Source organism: Sardina pilchardus, chromosome 14 (assembly GCF_963854185.1).
Source record: "Sardina pilchardus chromosome 14, fSarPil1.1, whole genome shotgun sequence".
NCBI lineage: Eukaryota > Metazoa > Chordata > Actinopteri > Clupeiformes > Clupeidae > Sardina > Sardina pilchardus.
In genome coordinates this window covers 8335704-8360312 of record NC_085007.1, presented here as the reverse complement: position 1 = coordinate 8360312, position 24609 = coordinate 8335704, and the positions used below count along the sequence as shown (strand labels likewise).

General features: G+C 41.3%; 2 protein-coding genes across 2 annotated transcripts in view; both read right to left on the bottom strand.

The window, feature by feature from the left end:
- Nucleotides 1–16485: 16485 nt before the first annotated feature.
- On the bottom strand, nt 16486–18968 carry LOC134100863 (uncharacterized). The gene is made up of 2 exons (XM_062554327.1): nt 18691–18968; nt 16486–17896 (listed from the first exon to the last, which is right to left on the bottom strand). Exons 1-2 carry the CDS (start codon nt 18932–18934, stop codon nt 17313–17315), a joined length of 828 nt encoding a protein of 275 aa, XP_062410311.1. The 5' UTR covers nt 18935–18968; the 3' UTR covers nt 16486–17312.
- Nucleotides 18969–21445: 2477 nt separating this feature from the next.
- The window catches only part of LOC134100874 (laminin subunit gamma-1-like), a 55215-nt gene continuing 52051 nt past the window's right edge, over nt 21446–24609 (bottom strand). The window contains exons 16-18 of the mRNA XM_062554352.1: nt 24426–24575; nt 22641–22740; nt 21446–22372 (exon numbers count right to left, since the gene is read on the bottom strand). Of these exons, the coding sequence (XP_062410336.1) occupies nt 22134–22372; nt 22641–22740; nt 24426–24575 (489 nt within the window). The 3' untranslated portion in view covers nt 21446–22133. The remainder of the gene's footprint in view (nt 22373–22640; nt 22741–24425; nt 24576–24609) is intronic.

Below are 24609 nucleotides of genomic sequence, written 5' to 3'. Positions count from 1 at the left end.
CTTCTTGTGTGTGGTACGGATCTGCAATGCAGGTCCCATATCACATATGACTTTAAGCAGACATTCACAACATCCCCAACTGGTCACCACTATAAAAAACTTTGCAGAAGAATTAAGGATGCTTATCACAATTTTATGACTTTATAAACCTCATGGTTTAGATATAAAATATAACCTAGACATTCTCTGATAACTTTAATTATATTTTGTGTAGGCCTACTTTGTTTGCTTGTTTGTTTGCTTTGTCTGCTTCCCAGCATGCATTGCAAATATTAGTTTTGAATTTTGAAACAATGTGGTTGGGATATTTTAGTTTATAGGCTAACCTACTCCACTGATGTTTTGAACAACAACATTACCAGATATGACCATTGACTTAGTAATTTATTAGGGGGGAAATACACCGTAGTCGTGAAAGTATTAGACCTAACCGGGTATAAATATCCAGCTAACTAATCAACTAAATATTCATCTGGACGTGATCATCAATCTCCAAGCCGCACCCTCAGGTAAGATAAATAAGTGCGTGAAATGAAATAGTAGACTGTAGGCTTAACTGTATATCATTACTGCATGCCGATTACTGCTTAACAACGTTGATAGCTGTTTCACTCACATGAATAGTATCCTAACGCCACACGCTTCGTGACAGATTGACTTGGGTAATGTCCATGACGCAAATGCTAAACGGCGAACAGGTAGTTGGGTGAAATTCGATTTTTCCTCTTTTTACGTCGCAGTGACAAAATACGTTTTTTAAAAAGCTCTGAATCATCGCCGGGACGTTATCTTGTTTGTTGGGAGCAGTCTCAGCCCTTATTGCCACCAGATCAGTTAAACGGATCCAAAACAATTTTGGACCGATGTGCGTTTGGACGTCGGATCAGGTCCACTATTCAGATCCGTGCCGGATGGCGTGGTAGGTGTGTTTTGCTATCTGGGACGGACCTGGACGAGTGCAAGTTCATATCTGCCGCAAATCCGTCAAACAGATCCAAAACAATTTTGGACCGATGTGCGTTTGGACGCCGGATCAGGTCCATTATAAAGATCCGTGCCGAATGTTGTGGTACATGTGGCCCAGTTCCGTCCCTGTGCAGTTTTGCTATCTGGGTGCACTATGTAGGCTATATGTGAAGAACCTAGTTATCAAAACAGCACTGCGGCTGACCAGGTGAATCTATGCATGCATATTATAAGCCAAGTTTTCTTTTTTTCAATTCACTCTGTTTGAGATTGCTGAAGACAATTTGTCACTTTATGTAAATGTCATGGACATGTCTTATCCTTGTTATGAAATTAAATATGAAGAATCGTAACACACATTTTGAAGGCAACAAGCAAGTCAAACAACCAAGGAGGCGGGGCTGACAGGGTGGGTGTGTTTGGGCAAAATGGACATATAAAGCCTATCACTTACCTCACCTGGACAGAAACGGACATTCTCCAAGATTCTGTGACTGTAAAGACCGGGTACAGCGGAAGTAGGCTAAGTAAAAGTTCTAACGGATTTAATCGCTCTGAATTTGTCTAAAATCTAAAAGGGAAAATGACCAATAACCACAGCAAGCAAGTTGCCCCCCCTTCTAAAGGCACATGCGCTAGATATATGTACAAGAAATACGGAGCTGAAAGTTGCGCGCAGTCATCAAAATGGGAAAAGTGGACCTCTACAGGAACACCGAAGCTGAGGTGGCCCCCAGGTGGCTCTTTTGAGACGGACGTTATGGAATATCTCGAGCTCGTCCTGTCCGAACAGCACAAGACATTTGTGGATTGGCGAGCCTTCGCTTGGTGGAAGGTCGAGTCATCGATACGCCAAAAGCAGAATGCCGAGTGTCATTCGGTCCCCGGGAAAGAGATGAAAACATCCTCGTCTTGCGGTCACAGTGGAACACATCTGCAAGACTGTTGCCCATCTGAGAGTCCGATTTTTGACAGAGAATCATTGAACAAAGAACAGGATTCTTCGCTTTCACTTCCAAGTACCAGAGACAACTTGGAGGACTTTACATTGAAATGCGAAAGTCTAGTTGAAAACTTTGGGCTAAGTCCCGAAGCACTTGAAAAGGTTTTGCGTACAAAAAAGAGAATCGAAATAATATTGCAAAAAGGCAGGTCAGCACTGGCAGCAAGTGACATGCCTAAAACAACGTCGACGTCAAAGGGCACAATCACTGTGTGCTACGGTGTAGTGTGGAAACACTACAAGCATTCAAAGAGTAGTGAGATTGACTGGCAACGTGTTTATGATTGCAAGCAGGTCGATGGTGAAAATCCTTTGACATATTTAAAACGTTTGGATCGTATGTTCATGCACTGCCGCGGCTTTGAGATGACAGATATCGACACTGCTGAAGCATTCCTGGTGGAACGTTTTGTAAATGGCTTGAATACCAAACTCGGAGACGCATTGAAAGATAAAATCCCTCACTGGCAGACTTCAACCATACATGATGCAGCGATAGAGGCAGAGAAACTGCGCAGGGAGAGTGTGGGTGCAGCAATATATCCTCTGCCCTTTTGCGTCCAAACCGCGCTTCTGAAAAGGCCTATGCCTTTTTACCAAATTAATGATTAGTAGACTGGCTTGAACATTTCATAATCGTTGATGGAATTATAGCCTAATGATAATAATAACCTGGCTGCTTTCTCCTGCCTCACATCAATGTGGACTTGTACTTGCATTATGCGCATTGACAAAAGATGTGTTGAAGGAATCTCGGTAAAGTTAGTCTGAAATTAGACACCTGATATTGAAGAGAGATCTAGTGAAGTTTTGAATGTCAGACGAATGTCTAATTTTTGCCTAACTTTACCAAGATGTTGGAGGAGTCTTTGAGCAGAGTACATTAATTTACAATTCACTGTAGTCAAGAATACTGAAAGGCACACTGACATATTTTCCTCATCTTCCAAACATAGTGCTGTGTTGTGTGACTTTTGACAAAACTTTGTCATAAAAATGTGTTTTTTTATTATAATTATTGTTAAGTAAAAGTCTAAATTGAAGTTGGTGATTTAAAAATTAGTTTTACATTTTAATTGGGATTCATAGTTTTATAGGTAGCCTATTTAAAAGAATAGGCATTTTGGCAGTCAGGTTAATACAATTCAATTCAGTTTATTTGCCAGACCCATGTCCAAATTCACACAAGACAGCTATTACAAATACATAATAATTGCCTTTAATGGTGATAGAAAACTAAGTAGTAGCCTATAAAAGGACTGGTGATTATTTGAGATGTTTTTTGGAAGGCTAGTGTAACACGGGGGTATCAAACTCAAATACACAGTGTGCCAAAAAAAAAACTGAGTCTAAGTCGAGGGCCGGACATATCAATATATATTTCAATTTAAGAATTTAAGTTTCACAGATATTGAATCTGAAAGTGACCTAAAACTTTTGCATATTAGCTGTTCTGCTATTGCAATAATAGGACAAAAAAAAAATCAGCACATGTCCCTCTAGAGGCCATCGGTGTGTGGTATGAGACATTCACACCAGGACTTTCTAATGGGTTTTATTCTGCTGATAGATTTGTTTTATAACATGAGTATAATATTTTCTCCTGTTTTTGTCAACGTTTTCTAAAAGAAATTATGGTGGAGGGTGCTGTATTTGCTGTATTTACTTTTACTTGTACGACGCACATTGACAGATGTGTTGAAATAATCGTGGTGAAGCAGTCACTAGATTTACAAGAGAGATTTAGTTATGGTTTGAATGTCAGACGAATGTCTAATTTCAGTCTAAGTTTACCTGGAGGAGACTGAACAGAGTAAATTCAAATCACTGGGGAACGATCATTAGAAACCATTCAGCTGATGCGATGAAAAATAAACAGTGTCTTGTTTCAAGCTATTTATGGCTCCCAGGATCACGGTTCGCTTTTACAAACAGGCTGATTAGGCTATGTGGTGTTTAGCTTTTCTTTTCTTTTCTTTTCTTTTCATTTTCACAATGCAGTCACCGATTATGGTGCCGAGTTTACCTCAGTCTGAGTATTTGCCAACACATAAATGTAAATGTCAGAAATTGACATCATGAGAGTACTGAAAGGCACACTGACAGGTTTTCTTGTTAATGCAAATAGTGCTGTGCTGTGTGACTATGTTGCCTAGATGACTAGAGCATATTGAAAGGGAAGAGGAAGCATTGATTCAAGATGACTTGGAAAGAACTGTTTCATAAACATGTGTTAATTGTATTTTTTTACATTGTAAATAAGAGTCAAAATTGAGCTTATGGTGATTAAAATGGTGATATCTGATTGGGATTTGTAGTTGTTATTTTATTCTTTCTTTTTTAAAACCAAGTTTAAAAGTTATCTGGGCAGCCATGTTATAGCGCATCTTTATCTTAGTATTTAGTATTTTACTGTTCTTATTCATGTTGATTTGCTGTGATTTGTTGTTGTTGATCATCCTGTATGTTGTGTGTGTGTGGTGTCTTATAAGTCCAGCGAAAATTGAAAAAAGTATGTGTTTTTCTGAATGAACATACATCAACTAAGCCATGGAAGAAGCATTTTTCGTTGATCACGCAGAACAGTGCTAGCACGGGCAAGAGCTATACAGCCCAAAATCGCAAACAGTGGGCTAGCATAGGGCATACAAGCACACGCTATCACACTCACATTTTTAAACCACTAACATTGCTCAAAACAGCGCCAAACCTCGTCAGCAGCTTGCTCTAGGTGTCTACACATAAAAAGAAGCACCAATCAGTCTGTAAACTTTGGAATAGTTTGTATACACTTAGAATCAGTTCGATACTGCAACCCAATCTGAACCACAGAAATGTCAGAAATGTGAAGATATCACACGAAACACGGGAGCTATGGCCGGAAGGGGGTCTTTGGTATTATTTGCCCTCAATGGTGCCTTCCAGGCAGCGCTGCCTTCCAGGCACTACTCCCCTCAGTTTAGGGGTAGGATGAGGGTTGAAGGTTAGGGATAGCGTAAAGGTAGTGCCTTTTAGGCTGTGCTGCCTGGAAGGTGCCGTTGGGGGCAAAAAACACCATTGAGCGCCGGAAGGGACAACTGGTAGTCAAAATCGTGTTTTAAAACCACTAACATTGCTCAAAACAGCGCCAAAACCTCGTCAGAAGCTTGCTCTAGGTGTCTACACATAAAACGAAGCACCAACAACTTGGTTCACGAACCAGACGTTTATAAAAGAAGAAGTGTTCATAACGTGCATCATTCCCTCAGTTTGCCTTGAGATGGGAGAAATACGGATTTCAATGTTGGACTTCCTGCTTTCAATTATGTAAAAATCAACATTTTACATCATTGAGAGCAGAAAGTCCTATTCATGGGTTTCATTGAAATCCGTATTTCTCCCATCTCAAGGCAAACTGAGGGAATGATGCAAGACCATTCAAAAACATGACTGGTTTTCTAAAGATACAAAGCTTTATGCTAATCGGTGAAGTGTCCCTTTAAGTATTACAAATCTGCACTCTGATTCTAGACAGGATATTGTTTATGATATAGTGCAGATTGTGAATAGACTGATGAAGTCAGGAGTTAACATTGTGTTGGGTTGGGTCCCAGAGTCTATGGCAATATTTTTGGGATAATGAAGAAACCTGTATAAAATACAAAAGAATATTGGTTGGAGTAGGAATACCAGCAGAAACAAGCAGGGGGAGGACATGGTCTCAAGAATGAGGTATGGACACACAGTACTGAACAGTACATTAGCTCTAATGAAGAAACATGCTGATGGTAACTGTGAGTGTGGTAATCCAGAAACTATAGAACATGTTATAGAGCAGTGTCCTAAGTACTATCAAGCGTGACAAACACTTAGAGCAGAATTAACAGAAATGAAGATGAATCTGAATATTACAGACATATAGCAGAGAAATCCTGGAGAACAATGTTTTAGAAGTATTTTTTATTACTGGAAAACAATAGGGTTATTAAATTCCATAGAATTTAGAGGTATATAATTCAGACCCACACTCCTATTCAGAAGGTGGTGGTAATGTACCTAAAAGCTGTTTGCCAACCATCATAAATAGAGAAGAAGAATCAAATTCAAATTGCTTTTATTAGCATGAGTGGGAATGCTGCCGAGTAGGCTACAGAGTGGAGATATAACGTAGGTGTGTGTGTGTGTGTGTGTGTGTGTGTGTGTGTCTATGTCTATCTATAATCTCAAACACAAGTCTATATTACACTGAGTCCCTCAGGTTGTGCACTCAGAGACATACATGCTGCCAACCCACCAAGAAGTACGGCCATTCTATCACTGGGAAGCTTTTTTCAAGCTGATGTTCTCTAGGAAGCAGAACAACAGTTTGGTGAATGCTCAAAAGTGATAGATCTATCCTCCATTGTTAGCGTAGAAACATTCACGCTTCCATCCACAGCAGTCAGACGCTTGTTAAGATTAGCATGAAAGGACTGTCGTAAGTGGTCATATGTTGGGATGGTTTTTAAATTGTTAGTGTAAAAGGACTGTCATAAGTGGTCAAATGTTGAGATGGTTTTTAAATGGTTAGTGTAAAAGGACTGTCATAAGTGGTCATATTTTGCACAGTGAGGAAGAAAGAGCTCCTCGGTCTCGACCCTCTCCTTCATATTCATGGGTTTCATCAGGTCCCTTTCCACAGGTGGGTTAATATAATCAAGCACCATGCAGTCTGCATTCATAATAGGTGCTAGATGTATGCACCTGTACAGGGACCTGGTGAAACTCATGAATAGGAGGGTATGCTCTACAGGTGTGAATGTACCTGTTAACTGTGACAAGAGTTCTCAGATGTAAACCATCTAGACTTGGTTGCTCCATCTTCAGGTCTGCTAATGGTCTCTGGATGTTTGCATAAGTTATGGAACAGTGTCCTCCACGGTACCCCCTCTCCCCCTACATTCAAAATCTATTATATTCACCATATTGCTATATATGTAGCATAATAATGTTATACACCATTTGAAAGCCATGTACAATCTGTATAGAGCTTTGCATTGTCTGATTAATTTTACTATGTCTCTGGCTGCAGTGTATGCAGTACAATAATAGATAAATAATAAATATATTGGGTACTGATTCACAACAATCAGACATTTAATCTTCATGTTGTTTTTATCCAATATTAGTCGTGCAGAGGTATAGTCCATCTCATACACAACCATTGAACCAACAAAGTAAATGCAAAATTAGAGACTTTTGTGTAATTATTCCATATTTTGTGAAGTCATTCTGTACTGGAAGACCTGACATACAATCCAAGAAACCTCAGAGTGTTACCTTTCATTTGAGACCAAGATTATGCTTCTACACAAAGGAGTTCATGTGCAGTAAGCATTTGATTGTATTTTGGATAGACAAAAGTCCTATGGGGAGTTTCCAATGGGAATTTTAAAAACGCATGAGCATACCTTGGCAAATAATGGTCTGTAGTGTATCCTATTTCATGCTATATTGATCTACTTTTGCACAGAGCTTCACAAGACCTGGTGCTAGAGCTCAGTTGTGTCCATTCAAATGACCTAGAGGGTTGACATGTGGTCAGTTCAGAGATGCTTGTTATCCGACAGAAAACAAAAACAAAAAACTATATTCTAGCCAGTAATACGCGGTGCCAGTACATCACACAATTATTCTGATTATTTCCTAAGGAGCAGGGTCTCACCTTTCCAAAGAGGTCAAGCATTTGATGGTAGGCCAAACTGGGTGGGAGCAGTTGCCTCTAGAGTAATGTTTGATTTCGGGGGGAAAGCCTAAAGATGGCCCTTTTAAGACATAAAACGTCTGTTTTAACGGTTTGGAAGGGCTCATGATTTGTGCTTGTTATGCCGAGGTCAGATGCCAGGACAAGGACAAGTTTGGGGTGATTTCACAGGTCAAGCTCAAATGACACATGATTAATAACACATACAGTAGAATTTCATTAACTGCAATAAAACAAAAACATGTTTGCAAAGTGTTTTAAAGTTTTCAATTGAACAACAGTTGCTGTCTCACTCCTGTTTTTAGCATTTTGAGCCCTTAAGTCTCACTGAATCACTAATCAACAGGTTTCAGTTAATTCTCTAACGTTGCAAAGCAGACCTAAGTGGTATAAGATTTAGGCAGTCAAGATTTAGCCCGTCATGAGAGACATATACAGCATGTTCTGATCTTGTTTTGGTGTGATATCAAAGTTCACTCAAATAAATTATTATGGAGGGTGCTGTATGCAGACAATCATTTACATTCAAATAAATTGTGTTTCAGCAAACCCCCCTTGGCAACAGGTGGAAGTGTGAACAAAAGACTGATAGTCTGGAGATAATTGCCACAAAGCAGAACTCCATTCAGCCCCTATCATCAGCACCATTAACACGTATAGTATAGGGACAGCAAACTAGACCATTTCGTAAGCTACTCGGACTCTGCATGTAGGCTACAGTAATTTATTTTTCATTAAGGTCTATGAAAAATTTTATTCAAAGGCCAAGACCATACAGTATATGTTGAAAATCTTCAACACATCACTGTATAATTGCACTAGGTATAGGCTATGCGAAGAACCTAGTTATCCAAACAGCACACAGACACAGCGGCTGACCAGGTTTATATTATGCATGCATATCATAAGCCATGTTTTCTGTTTTTTCCACTTTGTTTTGAGATTGCTAAAGACAATTTGGCACTTTATGTACATGTAATGGACATGTCTTATCTTTCTTATGAAATATCCATAATTATTAAATAATGAAGAATTGGAAGGCAGCAGAAATAGGCAATAAACGAAAGTCAAACAGCCAAGGAGGCGGGGCCAACAGGGTGGGCGTGTTTGGGCAGAATGGACATATAAAGCCTACCTCTCACATCACCTGACTATACATTCTCCTTCTAAGATTCTGTGACTGTTAGGACCAGACACAGCGGAAGCAGTCTCTGAATTTGTCTAATTTGATTTTTAAAAGGGAAAATGACTAATAATCTCAGCAAGCAGGTTGCCTCTCCTTCCAAGGGCACATGCGCTAGATATATGTATAAGAAATACGGAGCTGAAAGTTGCGCGCAGTCTCTAAAATGGGAGAAGTGGACCTCTACAGGAACACCGAAGCTGAGGTGGCCCCCAGGTGGCTCTTTTGAGACGGACGTTATGGAATATCTCGAGCTCGTCCTGTCCGAACAGCACAAGACATTTGTGGATTGGCGAGCCTTCGCTTGGTGGAAGGTTGAGTCATCGATACGCCAAAAGCAGGATGTCGAGTGTCATTCGGTCCCCAGGAAAGAGATGAAAACATCCCCGTCTTGCGGCCACCATGGAACACATCTGCAAGACTGTTGCCCACCTACGGGGAGTCAGCTTTTTGACAGAGAATCATTGAACAAAGAAGAAGACTTTTGGCATTTTCTTCCAAGTACCAGAGACAACGTGGAGGACTTTACATTGAAATGCGAAAGTCTAGTTGAAAACTTTGGGCTCAATGCCCGAGAACTCGATGCAGTTTTGCGTTCTAAAAAGACAATTGAATTAATATTGCAAAATGGCAAGGCAGCACTGGCAGCGGGTGTCATGCCTGAAAGAACGGTGGCGTCAGAGGGCAAATCCACGGAATGCTACAGTGAAGTCTGGGAAAACTACAGGTATTCAAAGCATAGTGAGATCGGCTGGCAACGTGTGCATGATTGCAAGCAATTGGAAGATGAAGAGCCTATGGCATATTTAAACCGTTTGGACCAGGCGTTCATGCAGTGCGGCGGCCTTGAGATGATTGACCTCCGCACTGCTGAACAATTTATGGTGGACCGTTTTGTAAATGGCTTGAATGTCAAACTCAGAAACGCATTGAAAGATAAAGTTAAAACTTGGCAGTTCAGCACCATAGGTGGTGCAATGGTGGAGGCAAACATACTGCGCAGGGAGATTGCGGGATTACCTAAAGTCCGTCCTTTCACTTTCGGTTTCATCTGCAGTGACTTTTTGAAATTGTATTAGCACAATTGCAAGGCACCATTTGACTAAAACATTTCATAAGTATTTCTAGAAGTATGATAATAAAAAAAAAGACCTTTCTGTTTACCTCACATCAATGTTAACCTTTACTCGTTCGATGCACACTGACAGATGTGTTGAATGCATGTTGATGCAAATAGTGCTATGCTGTGTCACTGTGACTATGTTGCTAGATGACACAGATAGGCTATTGAAAGGGAAGAGGAAGCATTGATTCAAGGAAAGAAAGAAAATGTGTCATAAACATGTGTTTTATTGTATGTTTTGTAAATAAGAGTTTTATGGTGATTAAAAATGGGTTTTGATATCTGATTGGCATTTGTAGTTGTTATTTTATTCTTTCTTTCTTTCATTTTTTTTTTTTTAAATGAAATGAGATATTTGGGCAGTCATGTTAGCGTAATAGCCTCTACTGGTAAAAACCCTGTTCCTGCTTGCTGGAGGGAGAGACACTCAACATTTTCACGAAGTCGGTCCACATTACCATAACACAAGGTCCTGAAGACAATGGCTGTGTTTCCTAGATTCCTAGAAGCTGTTGTGTGCTAAGAACGCTCTAAGAACGTTCTAAGAATGCTTCAAATAAGTTCTTAGCACTTAATTGCTTCTTAACGCATCTGGGAAAAGCGGCCAATGACTGTAGAAAAAAGCCATATTTGCCAATGTGTCAGTGTAAACAGGAATTTGATATGCAATACAAACAAATCCAAAATGGAGTTGTATAGAGCCTTTCAGGAAACTCTTTATACAAGATCTTTGACAGATGCATAAATAGTTCTAAATCATTATGTGCTGACTCAGGTTCAACACCCACAAGGGTCTGTGTAAACAGGTAGGCTATAAGTTACCTTTAACATAAGCCGCTACAACACACCTGATGCGCCACGCCACCGGAAATGAATGAGCTTGCTAAAGAAAAAGTCTTCCGTGCATAAACCAAATTCAAATGGCTTTCATTAGCATGGGCATGCTGCAGAGTAGGCTACAGAATGGAGATATAATGTAGGGGTGTGTGTGTGTGTGTCTGTCTGTATGTCTGTGTGTCTGTGTGTCTGTCTATGTTATATGTTGGAATGGTTTTTAAATGGTTAAAAGGACTGTCATAAGTGGCCATATTTTGCCCAGTGAGGAAGAAAGAGCTCCCTGGTCTCGACCCTCTCCTTCATATTCATGAGTTTAATCAGGTCCCTTTCCACAGGTGGGTTAATCAAGCACCATGCAGTCTGCATTCATAATACATGTAGGTGCTAAACTTATGCACCTGTACAGGGACCTGATGAAACTCATGAATAGGAGGGTATGCTCTACAGGTGTGAATGTACCTGTTAACTGTCACAAAGGTTCTCAGGTGTAAACCATCTAGACTTGGTTGCTCCATCTTCAGGTCTGCTAATGGTCTCTGGATGTTTGCATAAGTTATGGAACAGTGTACCCTCCACGGTAACCCCCTCTCCCCCTACATTCAAAAATCAATTATATGCACCATATTGCTATGTAGCATAATGTTATACATTTGAAAGCCATGTGCAATCTGTATAGTGCATTGCATTGTCAGATTGATCTTACTATGTCTCAATTATTTGATTTAAAAAATGCCCCCCCCCCCCCCTCCGCCTTTGGAGGTACCCTGACTACTGGCTGCAGTCTAGCTACAGTACAATAATAGATGCAACATATTGGGTACTGGAATATTCACAAGAATCCATAAGTTGAATCTTCATGTTGTTTTATCCAATATTAGTTGTGTGCAGATGTATATTCAATCTTATACACAACCATTGAACCAACAAAGTAAATGCAAATGAGAGACGTTTGTGCAATTATTCCATATTTTGTGTAGTCATTCTATATCAGAACACCTGACATATCCAAATAGTCGACAAGAAACCGCAGAGTGTTACCTTTCATTTGAGACCAAGATTATGCTTCTACACAAAGGGGTTTGTGTGCCGTAAGCATTTGATTGTGAGTATGCATTTATAGCCAAAAGACCTCTGGGGAGTTTCCAGAGGTTTGGGGTGATTTCACAGGTCAAGGTCAAATTACTATACACATGATTGAAAATATACTGTATATAATTTCATTAACTGCAATAAAACAAAAACATGTTTGCAATGTGTTTTCAAATGTTCAATTTAACAATGTTACAGTTGCTGTCTCACTCCTGTTTTCAGCATTTTGATCACTAATCAACAGGTTTCAGTTAATTGTCGATGCAAAGCAGACTTAAGTGGTATATAGATTTACCGGTCACGAGAGACACACAGCATGTTCTGATCTGCGTGATAGGAGTTAGAAAAGTGCATTAGATGGCCTATTCATGGCTAAATATTGACTGCCTAAATCTTTTTACCACTTAGGTCTGCCTTATACTGTCACTTGCTGCAAATGGGTTGCTGAAACAATTTATTAGATTGAAATTGGTTGTCCACTTACAACAGCAACATCATAATTAATTTGACTGAACTTTGCAAAAAGGCAAGATAAACATTGGTCATTGCCTTTTTTTTAAAGCCACTCCCTGCTTGCAGAGGTAAAAATACTTCCTCTATGTTTGAATTGAATTATTTTCTCATTCTAATTTTGAAGTATGACAGGTGACAATAATTGTGGGACATTATTTAGTTTAAAACTACTATGTCTTGATTAAGGACTTTCTAATGGCTTTTACTCTGCTGAATAGATTTGTTTTATAACATAAGTATAACATTTTCTCCAGTATGGTGTGATATCAAAGTTCACTAAAATAAATTATTGTGTAGGGTGCTGTATGCAGACAATCATGTTCACTCAAACAAATTGTGTTTCAGCAACCCCCATTCGCAACAGGTGAAGGTGTGAACAAAAGAACAGACGATCATTTTCACAGGTGAAAGTGTGGACAAAGGCAGAACTCCATTCAGCCCAGCATTGTCAATCAGATGGGCCTATAATCAGCACCATTAACACGTATAGGGACAGCCTAGGCTACACTACATGTCCATTGGCTTTACTTCATTTTTCAGTAAGGCCGACATTTTTATTCAAAGGCCAATGTACAGTATGTTGAACATCTTCAACATGTCACTGTACAATTGCACTATGTAGGCTACAGTATGTGAAGAACCTATCCAAACAGCACACTGCGGCTGACCAGGTGAATCTTGTGTATGCATATAAGCCAAGTTTTCTGTTTTTCACTCTGTTTTGAGATTGCTAACGACAATTTGGCACTTTATGTAAATGTAATGGACATGTCTCATAGGCCTATATTTCTCATCACCTTATGAAATATCCGTTATTATTAAATAATGAAGAATCAGAACACACGTTTTGAAGGCAACAGAAAGTGGCAAAAAACGAAAGACAGCCTATAGGAGGCGGGTCTGACAGGGTGGGTGTGTTTGGGCAAAATGGACATATAAAGCCCACTGACCTCACTTGAGTAGTAATGGATACTCTCCTCCGGAGATTCTGTGACTGTCAGGAGGACCATATTGGAAAAAGCGCTCCTTTTGGTCTCACAGATTTTATTTCAGATTTTCGCTCTGAATTTGTATAATTTGAAGTAAGGGAAAATGACCAATAACCAGAGCAAGCAGGTTGCTCCTCCTTCCAAGGGCACATGCGCTAGATATATGTACAAGAAATACGGAGCTGAAAGTTGCGCGCAGTCATCAAAGTGGGAGAAGTGGACCTCTACAGGAACACCGAAGCTGAGGTGGCCCCCAGGTGGCTCTTTTGAGACGGACGTTATGGAATATCTTGAGCTCGTCCTGTCCGAACAGCACAAGACATTTGTGGATTGGAGAGCCTTCGCTTGGTGGAAGGTCGAGTCAGCGATACGCCAAAAGCAGGATGCCGAGTGTCATTTGGTCCCCGGGAAAGAGATGAAAGCATCCTCGTCCTGCGGCCACAACGGAACACATCTGCAAGACTGTGCATCTTCTGGGAGTCCGATTTTTGACAGAGAATCATTGAACAAAGAACAAGACTTTTGGCATTTACTTCCAAGTACCAGAGACAACTTGGAGGACTTTACATCGAAATGCGAAAGTCTAGCTGAAAACTTTGGGCTCAGTGCCGAAGACCTTGACGCAGTTTTGCGTTTAAAAATGACAATTCAATTAACATTGCAAAATGGCAAGGCAGCACTGGCAGCGAGTGACATGCCTGAAAGAACGGTGGCGTCAGAAGGCAAATCCACTGGATGCTACAGTGAAGTCTGGGAAAACTTCAGGTATTCTAAGCATAGTGAGATCGGCTGGCAACGTGTGCATGATTGCAAGCAATTGGAAGATGAAAATCCTTTGACATATTTAGACCGTTTGGACCAGATGTTCATGCACTGCGGCGGCCTTGAGATGATTGATATCAACACTGCTGAAACATTCCTGGTGGAGTGTTTTGTAAATGGCTTGAATATCAAACTCGGAAACGCATTGAAAGATAAATTTCCAATTGACAAAGTTCCATATTGGAGGTATCTAACCATACATGATGCAGCGATACAGGCAGAGAAACTGCACAGAGTGAGTGTGAAGGGTGCAGCAACAACCCCTTTGCCCCTTTCCGTTCAAAGTGCCTTTGTGAAGGTGTTCAGGCCTACTCATTAATACAATTGTAAGTCACCATATGCCTTGAACATTTCATACGCATTTATGGAAGTTTGAGAATAAAAAAATTGTCTGTTTACCTCACTTCAATATCAGCTTATACTTGTACAACGCACACTGACAGATGTGTTGAAAGAATCACGGTAAAGACTTGACATTAGACATCAGATATTCAAGAGAGATTTAGATGTGTTGTTTGGCAAATGTCAGAAATTGAAATCATGAGAATACTGAATAATGCAAATAGTGCTGTGTGACATGACGCAGAGCACATTGAAAGGGAAGAGGAAACATTGATCCATGACTTGCTATGAAAAGAAGTGTCATTTGTTTATTGTAGCCTGACCCAGAAAAAACATTTTCATAAAAGTGTTTTATTTTCTTATTCTGTTTTGTAAATAAAAGTTGTTATGGACTTTTGAAAATTGGGTTGTATTATCTGATTGGTATCCAGTTGTTTAATGTTATTAACTAGGCATATAGCCTAGTGGTCAAGTTTTGGCCAGTTCAGACACGGAGTGGAGAGAGCTGCTTCATGCTAATCAGCATGTCTCTCTCTGGAGATGGCCGAGTGAGTCGCTGTCTGTTAAAAACAATAACAACCTTGTTTCCGAGGAGGTATTCTCTGATTTGATCAGTGTCAGCCCAACACTAGTGTGCTAGGATGCTGGAGTCCTCCATGTTGGGCTCTGGTGGTTAAGGGGGGCTTCCCGCAGTCACCCATTCCCAATTCAGGTGGGGTATTCCAAGTGTGGGGTTAACACGCCTAAATTAACTCAAATTAAGTGGTGAACTGCCTCATTTTGAGGATTACGATTACAAGTTAACACAGGTTTGTTTTGCATACCACACTCGATTGACCTGTACACTGCATACAAAAGTTGGGGGAACATTCCAATCTCAGTCAGTACCTCAACATTGTTTGGTTCTGAGCATGAGTAAAACTGTTTTGAGGTGCCCATACAAAATGTAAATATTTGCAGATTTGCAGCAAACTTGTTGGTGATTTGTTGGAATATTGTCAGAAGTTTGCCAATGTTGGAAAACACCCAGGAAAGTTCTGGCAACAGAAGTTTGCCACTAGTAGTAAATGTGTTTGCAATATGCTACCACAATTAACACTCATTTATCTTAATGACATTGCTATAACATTGCCAAAAGTGAATCACAACTGTTAAACCTAATGAAAATATGACCTGGCCACAAATTTGTAGCAACTGTTTGCAGAAACCTGTAGTTTCTGTATGGGTGATTTTGCAAGGAGCCTAAGAGGTTTTGTGAATGAGGTTTAAGAATGGAGAAACAGATGGAAGGTTTCAGAAATTGTGTTGTAGCAGTTTAGAAAAACTGTTAACGTTCCATTATTAATATTTTTGAGCCATACAATGTGGATGCCCACCATGACTGTTAATGCACAGCACTGGGAAAAAAACAAAAAAACAATGACAATAAAATTCCCTTGTACTTGGCAATGGCATCAATGATTTTTGATAATCTGGTAAACAGTGCCCTCTAGTGGCAGAATTAAGATATTGGCTAGTTTTTAAAAGGTGAAACAGCAGCTGATGTTGAGCCACTGAAGTGTCACCATATGAACATGTGGGGAGTGGGATTTACAGAAACCTTATCCACATTAGGGCCCATCAAACATGATATGCATTATACGCATTGTTATTCCTGATGCACTTTGGGACACTTTCATCCAAAGCCACTTAGAGCAGTTGATTATGTCAATTATTAGAGTGACACTTTACGGTATGTCATAAATTATTATTTCAATTATGCATGTACTAACTCATTTCATTTGGAAGGCATATGATGCATCATCAAACCGTTTCAAATGTCACAAACAAGTTGCAGACAAATGATCCACACACGGATGAAAAGGAAACAAGTTTAATACCTTGAGAACATTCATTTCCATTGTTGCTAAATGTAATGCGTCTTCACATACTGTGGACCACAGAGGCTTTACTCAAGCCCATACCGCACAACACACCTACTAAATCCTCATGATAAATGTACCTGTTCATATCTGCAAAATGAACAAATGCAATGTTGAGAAGAAAAAAAATGGTATCTTCTCCTCCATCCTTTCTTCTTCTTTCCTGGGAGTAGTGAGCATGCATCTGTTGTGTGGAGCTTCATTCCGCGGAACAGATTTGGTCTGTCAAGGGGGCCAGTGTGTCCATTATTCATCAGATATCACAGTCTCAAACCCTCCAGGGCAGGCTGACATCTTTCCCTTTTCTCTCTCTCTCTCGCTCTCTCTCAACACAAAAATAATGGCTAGAAGGGCAGAGCAGCAACAAGAGAGAGAGAGAGAGAGAATATCGTGGTAGTTTGTAGAGGGAAGGAGCTAGACAGAAGACTTGATTTGAGGCTGACAGCTGACAATAGTGGAGGGCTGGACAAGGGAGGAGATGAAGACTCACATAGACAGGAAAGAGACGGAGGAGTTAGAGATAGAGAGAGAGGAGGAGAGAGAAGACAAGCGAGTGAAAAAAGGGAATCAAGGATCATGCTCAGAATTCCAAGCTGTGTGCCTGGGTGCTGGTGGATTGTGGGCTATTATATATCGAGGGCAGGAGAGCTCATGGGTTATTAGGCAACCTGAGCATGAATTAAAAAAAAGTCCGCACACTAGAGCAGAGTTCCAATGGAATCAATGTTTTCATCACCAACGTTCAACGTTTCGGGCCAACTTGCCCTTCCTTATGAAACATGATCATTAGGCAACCTGACATCAGGAGAGCTCCACTTTAAACAGACCTGTCACGGGGGAGAACTCTTCAGGGCCCCTCGTGCTACCAAAAGGCTGTGGCTGGGGCGATGGTGGAGGAGGCATGCGGCTTTCCCTGCTACTCGTGCCCATCAGGTGCTGGACCAGCAGCTCGATGTTGGAGTTCATGCGGTCCACGGAGGACGTTAAACGGCCTACGGTGTTGATGAACGCGCTGTCCGTCATCTCCAGCTGACGGAGGAGCCGTCTCTTGATCTCCAGGTCCTCCTTCGCCACGTCCGAGCGCAGCCACTTCACTTTACTCCTCCAGTGGTTCGGCAAAGAAGCGTCGAGTTGCTGACGGCCAGGCGCGCTGATCTCCTCGGTGGTCAAGGACTCCTCGCTGGCGGTGGGAGTTTCAGGGCTCACGTCGCACGTCTCCATCCCGCCAGAGATGGGGTGCACGTCCGGTGATGGTGAACCTCCCCAAATTGCTTGACACTGCTCGTAAAACAGAAGCACCACTCGCCCATGGCGATTCTTCTGACCGGCATCAGCGGCTTGCCTGTACTTACCACGTATGACCTTCAGTTTGGTCATCAACTGACCTGTGAATACAAAAGGGTAATCATCAAACGAGTGAACATGGTCATCAAAAAAGTTAACTGCTTTTCAATATATCCAAAACAGCATTAGATATGATCATCACCCTCCAAAACATCATATTAGCCCACTTTAAGCTTTTTACATTGAAATAAAATGGATTTAAATATAATAAATATAATAAATGTGACAAATGTGAAAAGGTGGTAGGCTACATTTCGTGATAAAATGGCTTTAGTTATCCAATAAATGTCTAGCTACTGGGCAGGGAAAACAAAGTTATTACATCAACGAGAAAAACCAAACATGATGAGTGTGACATGAGGATTTATTTGGTTCTTCCTGCATTTGACATGGATTAAAAAAAATACTTAAAAATACTGTGTCAAAAAAAAGTACTCAACTTGTATACCTTCAATCAAAATGTAAGTTGTTAGCCACGACAGTGTTAAAAGTGCAGACTAATTAAAACAAAGTTAATCTTGTCCAATTTGCAGCATGACGGGTGGTTGAAATAAGTTCTTTTTAAAGGAAAAAAAAATCTTATCATGTCAACAAGAACTGTTAGCGTTAGAATTAGCGTTATGCTTTAGAAATACACTTTTGCTAGTTTGTGCCTTGTTTACGCATCTCAGTTGTGATGAACACAAATGGCACCAGTTTCATACCCAAAACATGGCGGAGCCAATAGAGTCTCATGCGGTGCAACGTGTCTGGCTATTTCATAATAGCCAAGTTATTCTTCTCTGGTTTCATCCGACTCAACATTAACACACATAACACAGAAAACATATGCTACCTTTTGTAATGTCCTTCTTTTTGTGCGGGAAATATTTTCCCGTTGCAGACGCAGCGTCAGGTGAAGGATAGTTATCAAGGAACCTTTGCAAAATATCCCAGTACTTGCGATGGGACGACTCCCAATTGACATTTTCTGCTTCCCTGCTCAACTTGTAGTCCAGTGTTATGTTGAGTAACAATTGGACTTCATCATCGGTCCATACAAGGGACTTAGTCCTCCTCTTCGTCTTCGTCTTGACCATCGTCAACTCATTCTCCAATAACAGTAGTAGCCTAGAGTTTTCACCGTCTGCCGTCTGCTTCCTGTGTAAATACTAATCATGTGACAACTGCGTGAATGCCATGTGATCTGTGTGAATGGACGTGAGATGTGCGTATGAGAGTGTGGACGCACAACGAAAACGATCTATTTCGAAACTGAAGTCAGTCCACTAAAAAGGTACCAGAAAGTGTTCATTTTGTATTCACATTGTGAGACCATTTGAAAGAGTAGCCTACGCTGATATCTTTCTGGTGCGCTTACGCTCTGAAGGGGCCGCAGTTTCTTCCTGTTCACTACCTTCAACTTGATGTGGTCGCCTGCAGCTGTCTTGAGTTGACTGCATAATGTGATTACTTCAGAGATTCTGATATTTTCAAATCGTATTTGTTCATATGTCATGGTTGAAAACAGAATCTCAGAAATAATCACATTATGCAGTTGTCTTAAGGGGGGGCTACATCAAGGCGAATCTCCCCCTTCTCTTGGATTGGATTATGGGCTATGTTGCTCTGGGTTAGGCTAGGTATTTTCAGCACCATTTATTATCAGGTTCAACCAATATCATAACCCCAGATTGGTGTGGTAGGCCTATGTGCGTGCATGCCATAGACAGTAAAAGATATGGACAGAGCTATCACGTAGACGGCAGCAGAGACCGAGGAAGCAAATTTCAACGTTTTTTTTAGGTCTTCTTATTCCGTCATAGGTCTCCTGCGCAGGCTCAGTTGTCGTACATGTGACGTAGGCACGTAGTCTGACCGAGTCTGACCTATGGCGACGCTTTACTCTCGCTGGACGCATGCGCCTTTAACACTTTAGCATTGACTTCGGAAAAACGTTAATTACTCAGCCGATAAGACCGTTACGAGATTATTATGTCAATTTCACAATGTAGTATGTACCCCGACAATAGAAAATGTTCATATAAAGGCTTAAAACGCTTCAGCTCTAACGTAATTTGATGTCAAAGTGGCGCTTACGCCCCATAGGATTCAATGGAATGGCCAGCTAGCCACGGTCTTCTCGTTAGCATGGCGGCCGCCATACTGTCTACACTCTCAGAACGTTCGCTGCCCCCTTGGTGCATGCAGGTGCATGTGTGCGTGCTTATGCCTGCCTGTCCACTGTGTGTGTAGGCTATATGTGTGTGTCTTTGTTTGTGTGTGTGCATGCATGTGAGTGTGCGTAGGCCTACCTGTGTGTGTGTATGCTTGTCTGTGTCTTCGCTGTGCGGCGGTCATAATTAAGCATGGTTTTAAACATTGTTTCTGAAAGAAAAGAACACTACATAATTACAATGTATTTTCGGAATGAATTGTGATCTGAAGTTATTGCAAAGATCCGCTTGAATGGTCTGTCACTTTTAACTAGTAGGCCCTACTTGAGTAGTAGGCCCTACTGCTATGTCAACTGTAGTTCATAGCTGCACATCCAAAATGCACTTGTTGCACAACAGCATCTCTTGTAGGCCATGTTTGCCACAAGAAATAAGAGTTTGACATAGAGATAATAGATGCAGATCATGACAAATGGTCAACAATGTAATCAAAAGTTAGTTGGTGGTTGGTTGGTGGTTTCTACATTGTCAATGAATGACCAATAACTTGGATGAAAATTAGCCTAACATTAGAACACTGTAGCCATGTTGCAAATGGCTGTATGCTATCATGTTTTGTTGGCCTAATGATGATAATAGGTTTTTAAAAATAAATAAATAAATAAATACATATACTGTAAGAAATGCCTTCTCTTTGCCGATGGCAAGTCAAGGAGGATAAAACGACTGTAATGCAGAAAGTAAGGATTGGGTATATCCTGATAAAAATTCCCTTGAACTTTAAAATAGCCCCACATCATCACATGTAGCCTTCACCATACCATACCATACCTGACTGGCATGGTTTTATTTCAGCCTAATAGCTTGTTTGATTTGCATTGAAAGTTGATTTTATGGAAAGTACCCCATGCCAGGTATGGTGAAAGGTATGTGATGACGTGGAACAATTTTAATTCACCTGGCACAGCCATAGAGCATAGCTTAGAGACCTGCACATTAAAACCAGACTTGCAACTTCAGGGGGGTATTCCAAGTGATAAGTGTTAAATCAGAGTAAGTTGTTAACCTCCTAAAACAAGATCCCTATGACATTTTTGTATGTTTTGTGTGAGAATAAAGCCATACAGCTCTTCAATCAGGAGATTTACCACTTACTCTGTGTTAACTTACCCAGGTTTGTCACTAAACCACATACTTTGAATACCCCCCTGGTCTCGTTGACCTGTATACATCTCGTGAGAATAGTGAATTACTGTCACAGCATGATGTGGAGTTGCTGGAACGTGACCCAAACGACCCTGTTTCTCTCTCTCTCTCTCTCTGAGGGGCTGTGTGAAACAAGACACACAAGCTTACCAATGCCTACTTTCTGGCAACACATGGCTTGCATTAACTCTGTATAAAAGAAAACACTGCACACACAATCCCTTAGTTATATTGTTTTATTGATGTGACCTCTTTGGTATAATCAACTGTTTATCTGACTGAAAACATCTCTCCTTTATCACTACCGCCTTATGTCTTGTGCATGTAAACTTATTTATACAGTCTAAAGTGTAAACAAGAAAAACCTAGCAAAAAAAGGTATAAAAATAAAACTGTGCATAAAAATGGCCCGGAGCTAAATGATGTCCGTTATATTTGCTAAAGTCTAATTCTGGAATGGTGTAATACAGTGCCTTGGCCTCGAGAGGGCCTTGTGGTAAGGTGCTAGCACACTGCCCTGAAAAACACCAACAAACTCCAACAAACACCAACAGTTGGGTCTGTGTGCACGGTCAGTTTGTGTCTGCTGGTGTCTGTTGGATGGCGTCGTAGAAATTTGACTGTCTTTTTCAATTACTGTTGGTGCAATGTGGAGCTGGCATTGGTTTTCTGAACATATAAAGACTGCAACCAACAATGACTTTAGAACGTTGGGGTTTGTTTGGCATTCGTCTGGGCAACTTTAGAACATTTGTGGGGGGTTTGTTGTGCCTTCGTCTGGGCAACTTTAGAACATTGAGCTTTGTTGGCCATTCGCCTGGGCCACTTTAGAACGTTGGGGTTTGTTGGCCATTGTCTGGGCCACTTTAGAACGTTGGGGTTTGTTGGGCATTGTCTGGGCAGTGTGCGGGCTCCTTTATGGGCAGGATTTGGGGAGGGTGAGCACAATGTCCTGCAGGCTGGCTCGCTCCTCCCGGATCTCCTGAAGGCTCTGGTCCAAACGGCTCATCTGGTTCTTCTGCTCATGGGCTGCGGTCTTCAGAGTCTGGATTTTGCCGGACAGCGACGGACTTTCCACGCTGCGTCTCAGGAGCAGTAGCCGCGAGGCCGTCTCGTTCAGGATGTGGTCGAACGACTCTAGAGACGTGTCCTCTTCTGGAGGGGAGAGACAGAGAGAGAGAGAGAGAGAGAGAGAGAGAGAGCGTCAGAGACATACAGAGAAAGAGAGAGAGTCAGACAGAGAGAGAGAGAGAAAGTCAGAGATAGAGAGAGAGTGAAAGAGCGTGTAAAAAGCTCTTTATTCGGGCCTCTGCCCCCATGCTGCATCAGAGACTGCAAAACTATGTGCACAGCACCCAAAACACCACCAACAACATGTCGCGCAAACATTAACCACAAGGTGGCACTGTTTCCCCACGCTCACCTAATTTGCTGAGCAGCTGAGCCAGTGTGTGTGTGTACGACTCCAGCTGAAGCTTGGCCGACTCCATCTTCTTCATCACGCTCCCCAGTGAAGCCTCAGGCTGGGGGAAATAGCGCAGGACAACATCACTAAAGCAAGCTACGCACGTCAGCGTTAATGACACACAAACAGACAAACACACACACACACACACACACACACTGTTGCCTCAAAAACTCCACAACCAAGGCATTAAGTTCAGGAACTTCCTTGGGGAGAGAGCAAACTGCATTGCTTGAAATAACCTCATTTGTGTATTATCACCACTTTAATCATGCTACATTGTAACTGCTAGCTCATTTGCGTCATGACCATTTGTTGAATTTGTCAGCAGCGGAGAGACCATAAGGGGCGTGTTTTAGGCGTTGTGTGTGTGAAAACAAAGTTATAGTGTGTAGCTGAGAGAACAGATCCTATGTCAACTTTACTTTCCATGAAACATTGGTTCCCTTTAGTGTTTGCAATAAGGAGGTTTAGAGGTCTATAAGTATCAGCATGCTATGATGTACTACTTCCAGGTCTGTAGGAGTGATACAGAAAATCAATAAAACAAACACTGCGTCCAAAATGGCTGTGGTTATTATGGCTGAATAACACTAAGTTATCGACAGTCGCAATTTGCAGACTATAAGCCTATACACTCCGGGGTAGTTGCCAAATGGCGTCAAAGTTCATCATTCAAAATGAAAGGAAACCCAATTTCATGTTTTTATCACATCTTATCAAAGCAATTCATAATATCTTTTATCTATCTATCTATCTATCTATCTATCTATCTGTCTTTCTATTTATCTATCTATCTATCTATCTACATTAAAAGATATTAGATATAGATATTTTATGCCTTTAGGACAGCGGAGAGAGTGACAGGAAGTGAGTGGGAAAGAGATGGGTCAGGGTCAGGGTCAGGAAGTGATCCGGGCCGGACTCGAGCCCGGGTCCCTGTGTGGACCCAGGTGTGGTATGGGCATGGTGGTCAGTCATGCCACAGTGGTGCCCTCCAGCAATTCACATTGTAACACATGACTGAACGTCCCAGCGGGCATCAGGATTACCTTATTGGTCCAGGCATCAGAAACAGGGCATGATGACTTTACATGTCCCTTACTGCCTCTACTATACAACCCTGCGTTGCAGGTAATTATACGCAATGGAAATCCATCTAAGTGAAAGTAAACGGGAAGTAAATAAGGAAGAACTGAGCGGATAATTGAGTTGTCCCTTGTGTCCTTGTGTTGAGCAGGCAGATTTTCAAGTTTGAGCAAGAGCTGAAGTTTAGACCTACATATATTTACACACACACACACACACACACACACACACACACACACAAGCTCAGTGCTGCAGTGTCCTGAAATGATGCTTGTGCACCAATAATATGTTGATATTCATAAGCAAGGCAAAGCAGCCTGTGCTTGCACATATCATGTCTGCAAGTGTGCATAGGCCATCTCTTTTAAGTGTGCATTTTAAGCTTGCTTCTCTGTGCTGTCACAAGCTTCTAGTACTTCTTGTAGTGTTCTAGTTAGTTTATCTATCTGATGCATGTGTAGGAAGAGTGGTAACTTTATAGGCTATCTCTGACGTAAACATGCAGTGGCAGTAGTGATGCGCTCCTCCACCTCGTCTGCCTGCGTCTCGTAGTGTTCTAGTTAGTTTATCTATCTGATGCATGTGTAGGAAGAGCGGTAACTTTATAGGCTATCTCTGACGTAAACATGCGGTGGCAGTAGTGATGCGCTCCACCTCGTCTGTCTGCGTCTGCATCTGCGAGAGCATCTGTGTGACGATGCGCTCTGGTTCGCTCAGTTTAAGCCCCGTCTCCTCCACGGATGACCTCAGCTGCGCAGACGCTCTCTTGGCCTGTTTGGTCTGCGTCCGTGTCGCTTTAGCGTTCTGGATCACAAACAAACAAACAAACAAACAAACA

Bases quoted from the DNA above. Each gene is read 5' to 3' on its own strand.
- LOC134100863 (XM_062554327.1), bottom strand. From the start codon at position 18,934: ATGGTCAAGACGAAGACGAAGAGGAGGACTAAGTCCCTTGTATGGACC. The intron at 17,897-18,690 runs GTAGCATATGTT...TTGTATTCACAG, and splicing joins AAAGAAGGACATTACAAAAG to GTCAGTTGATGACCAAACTG.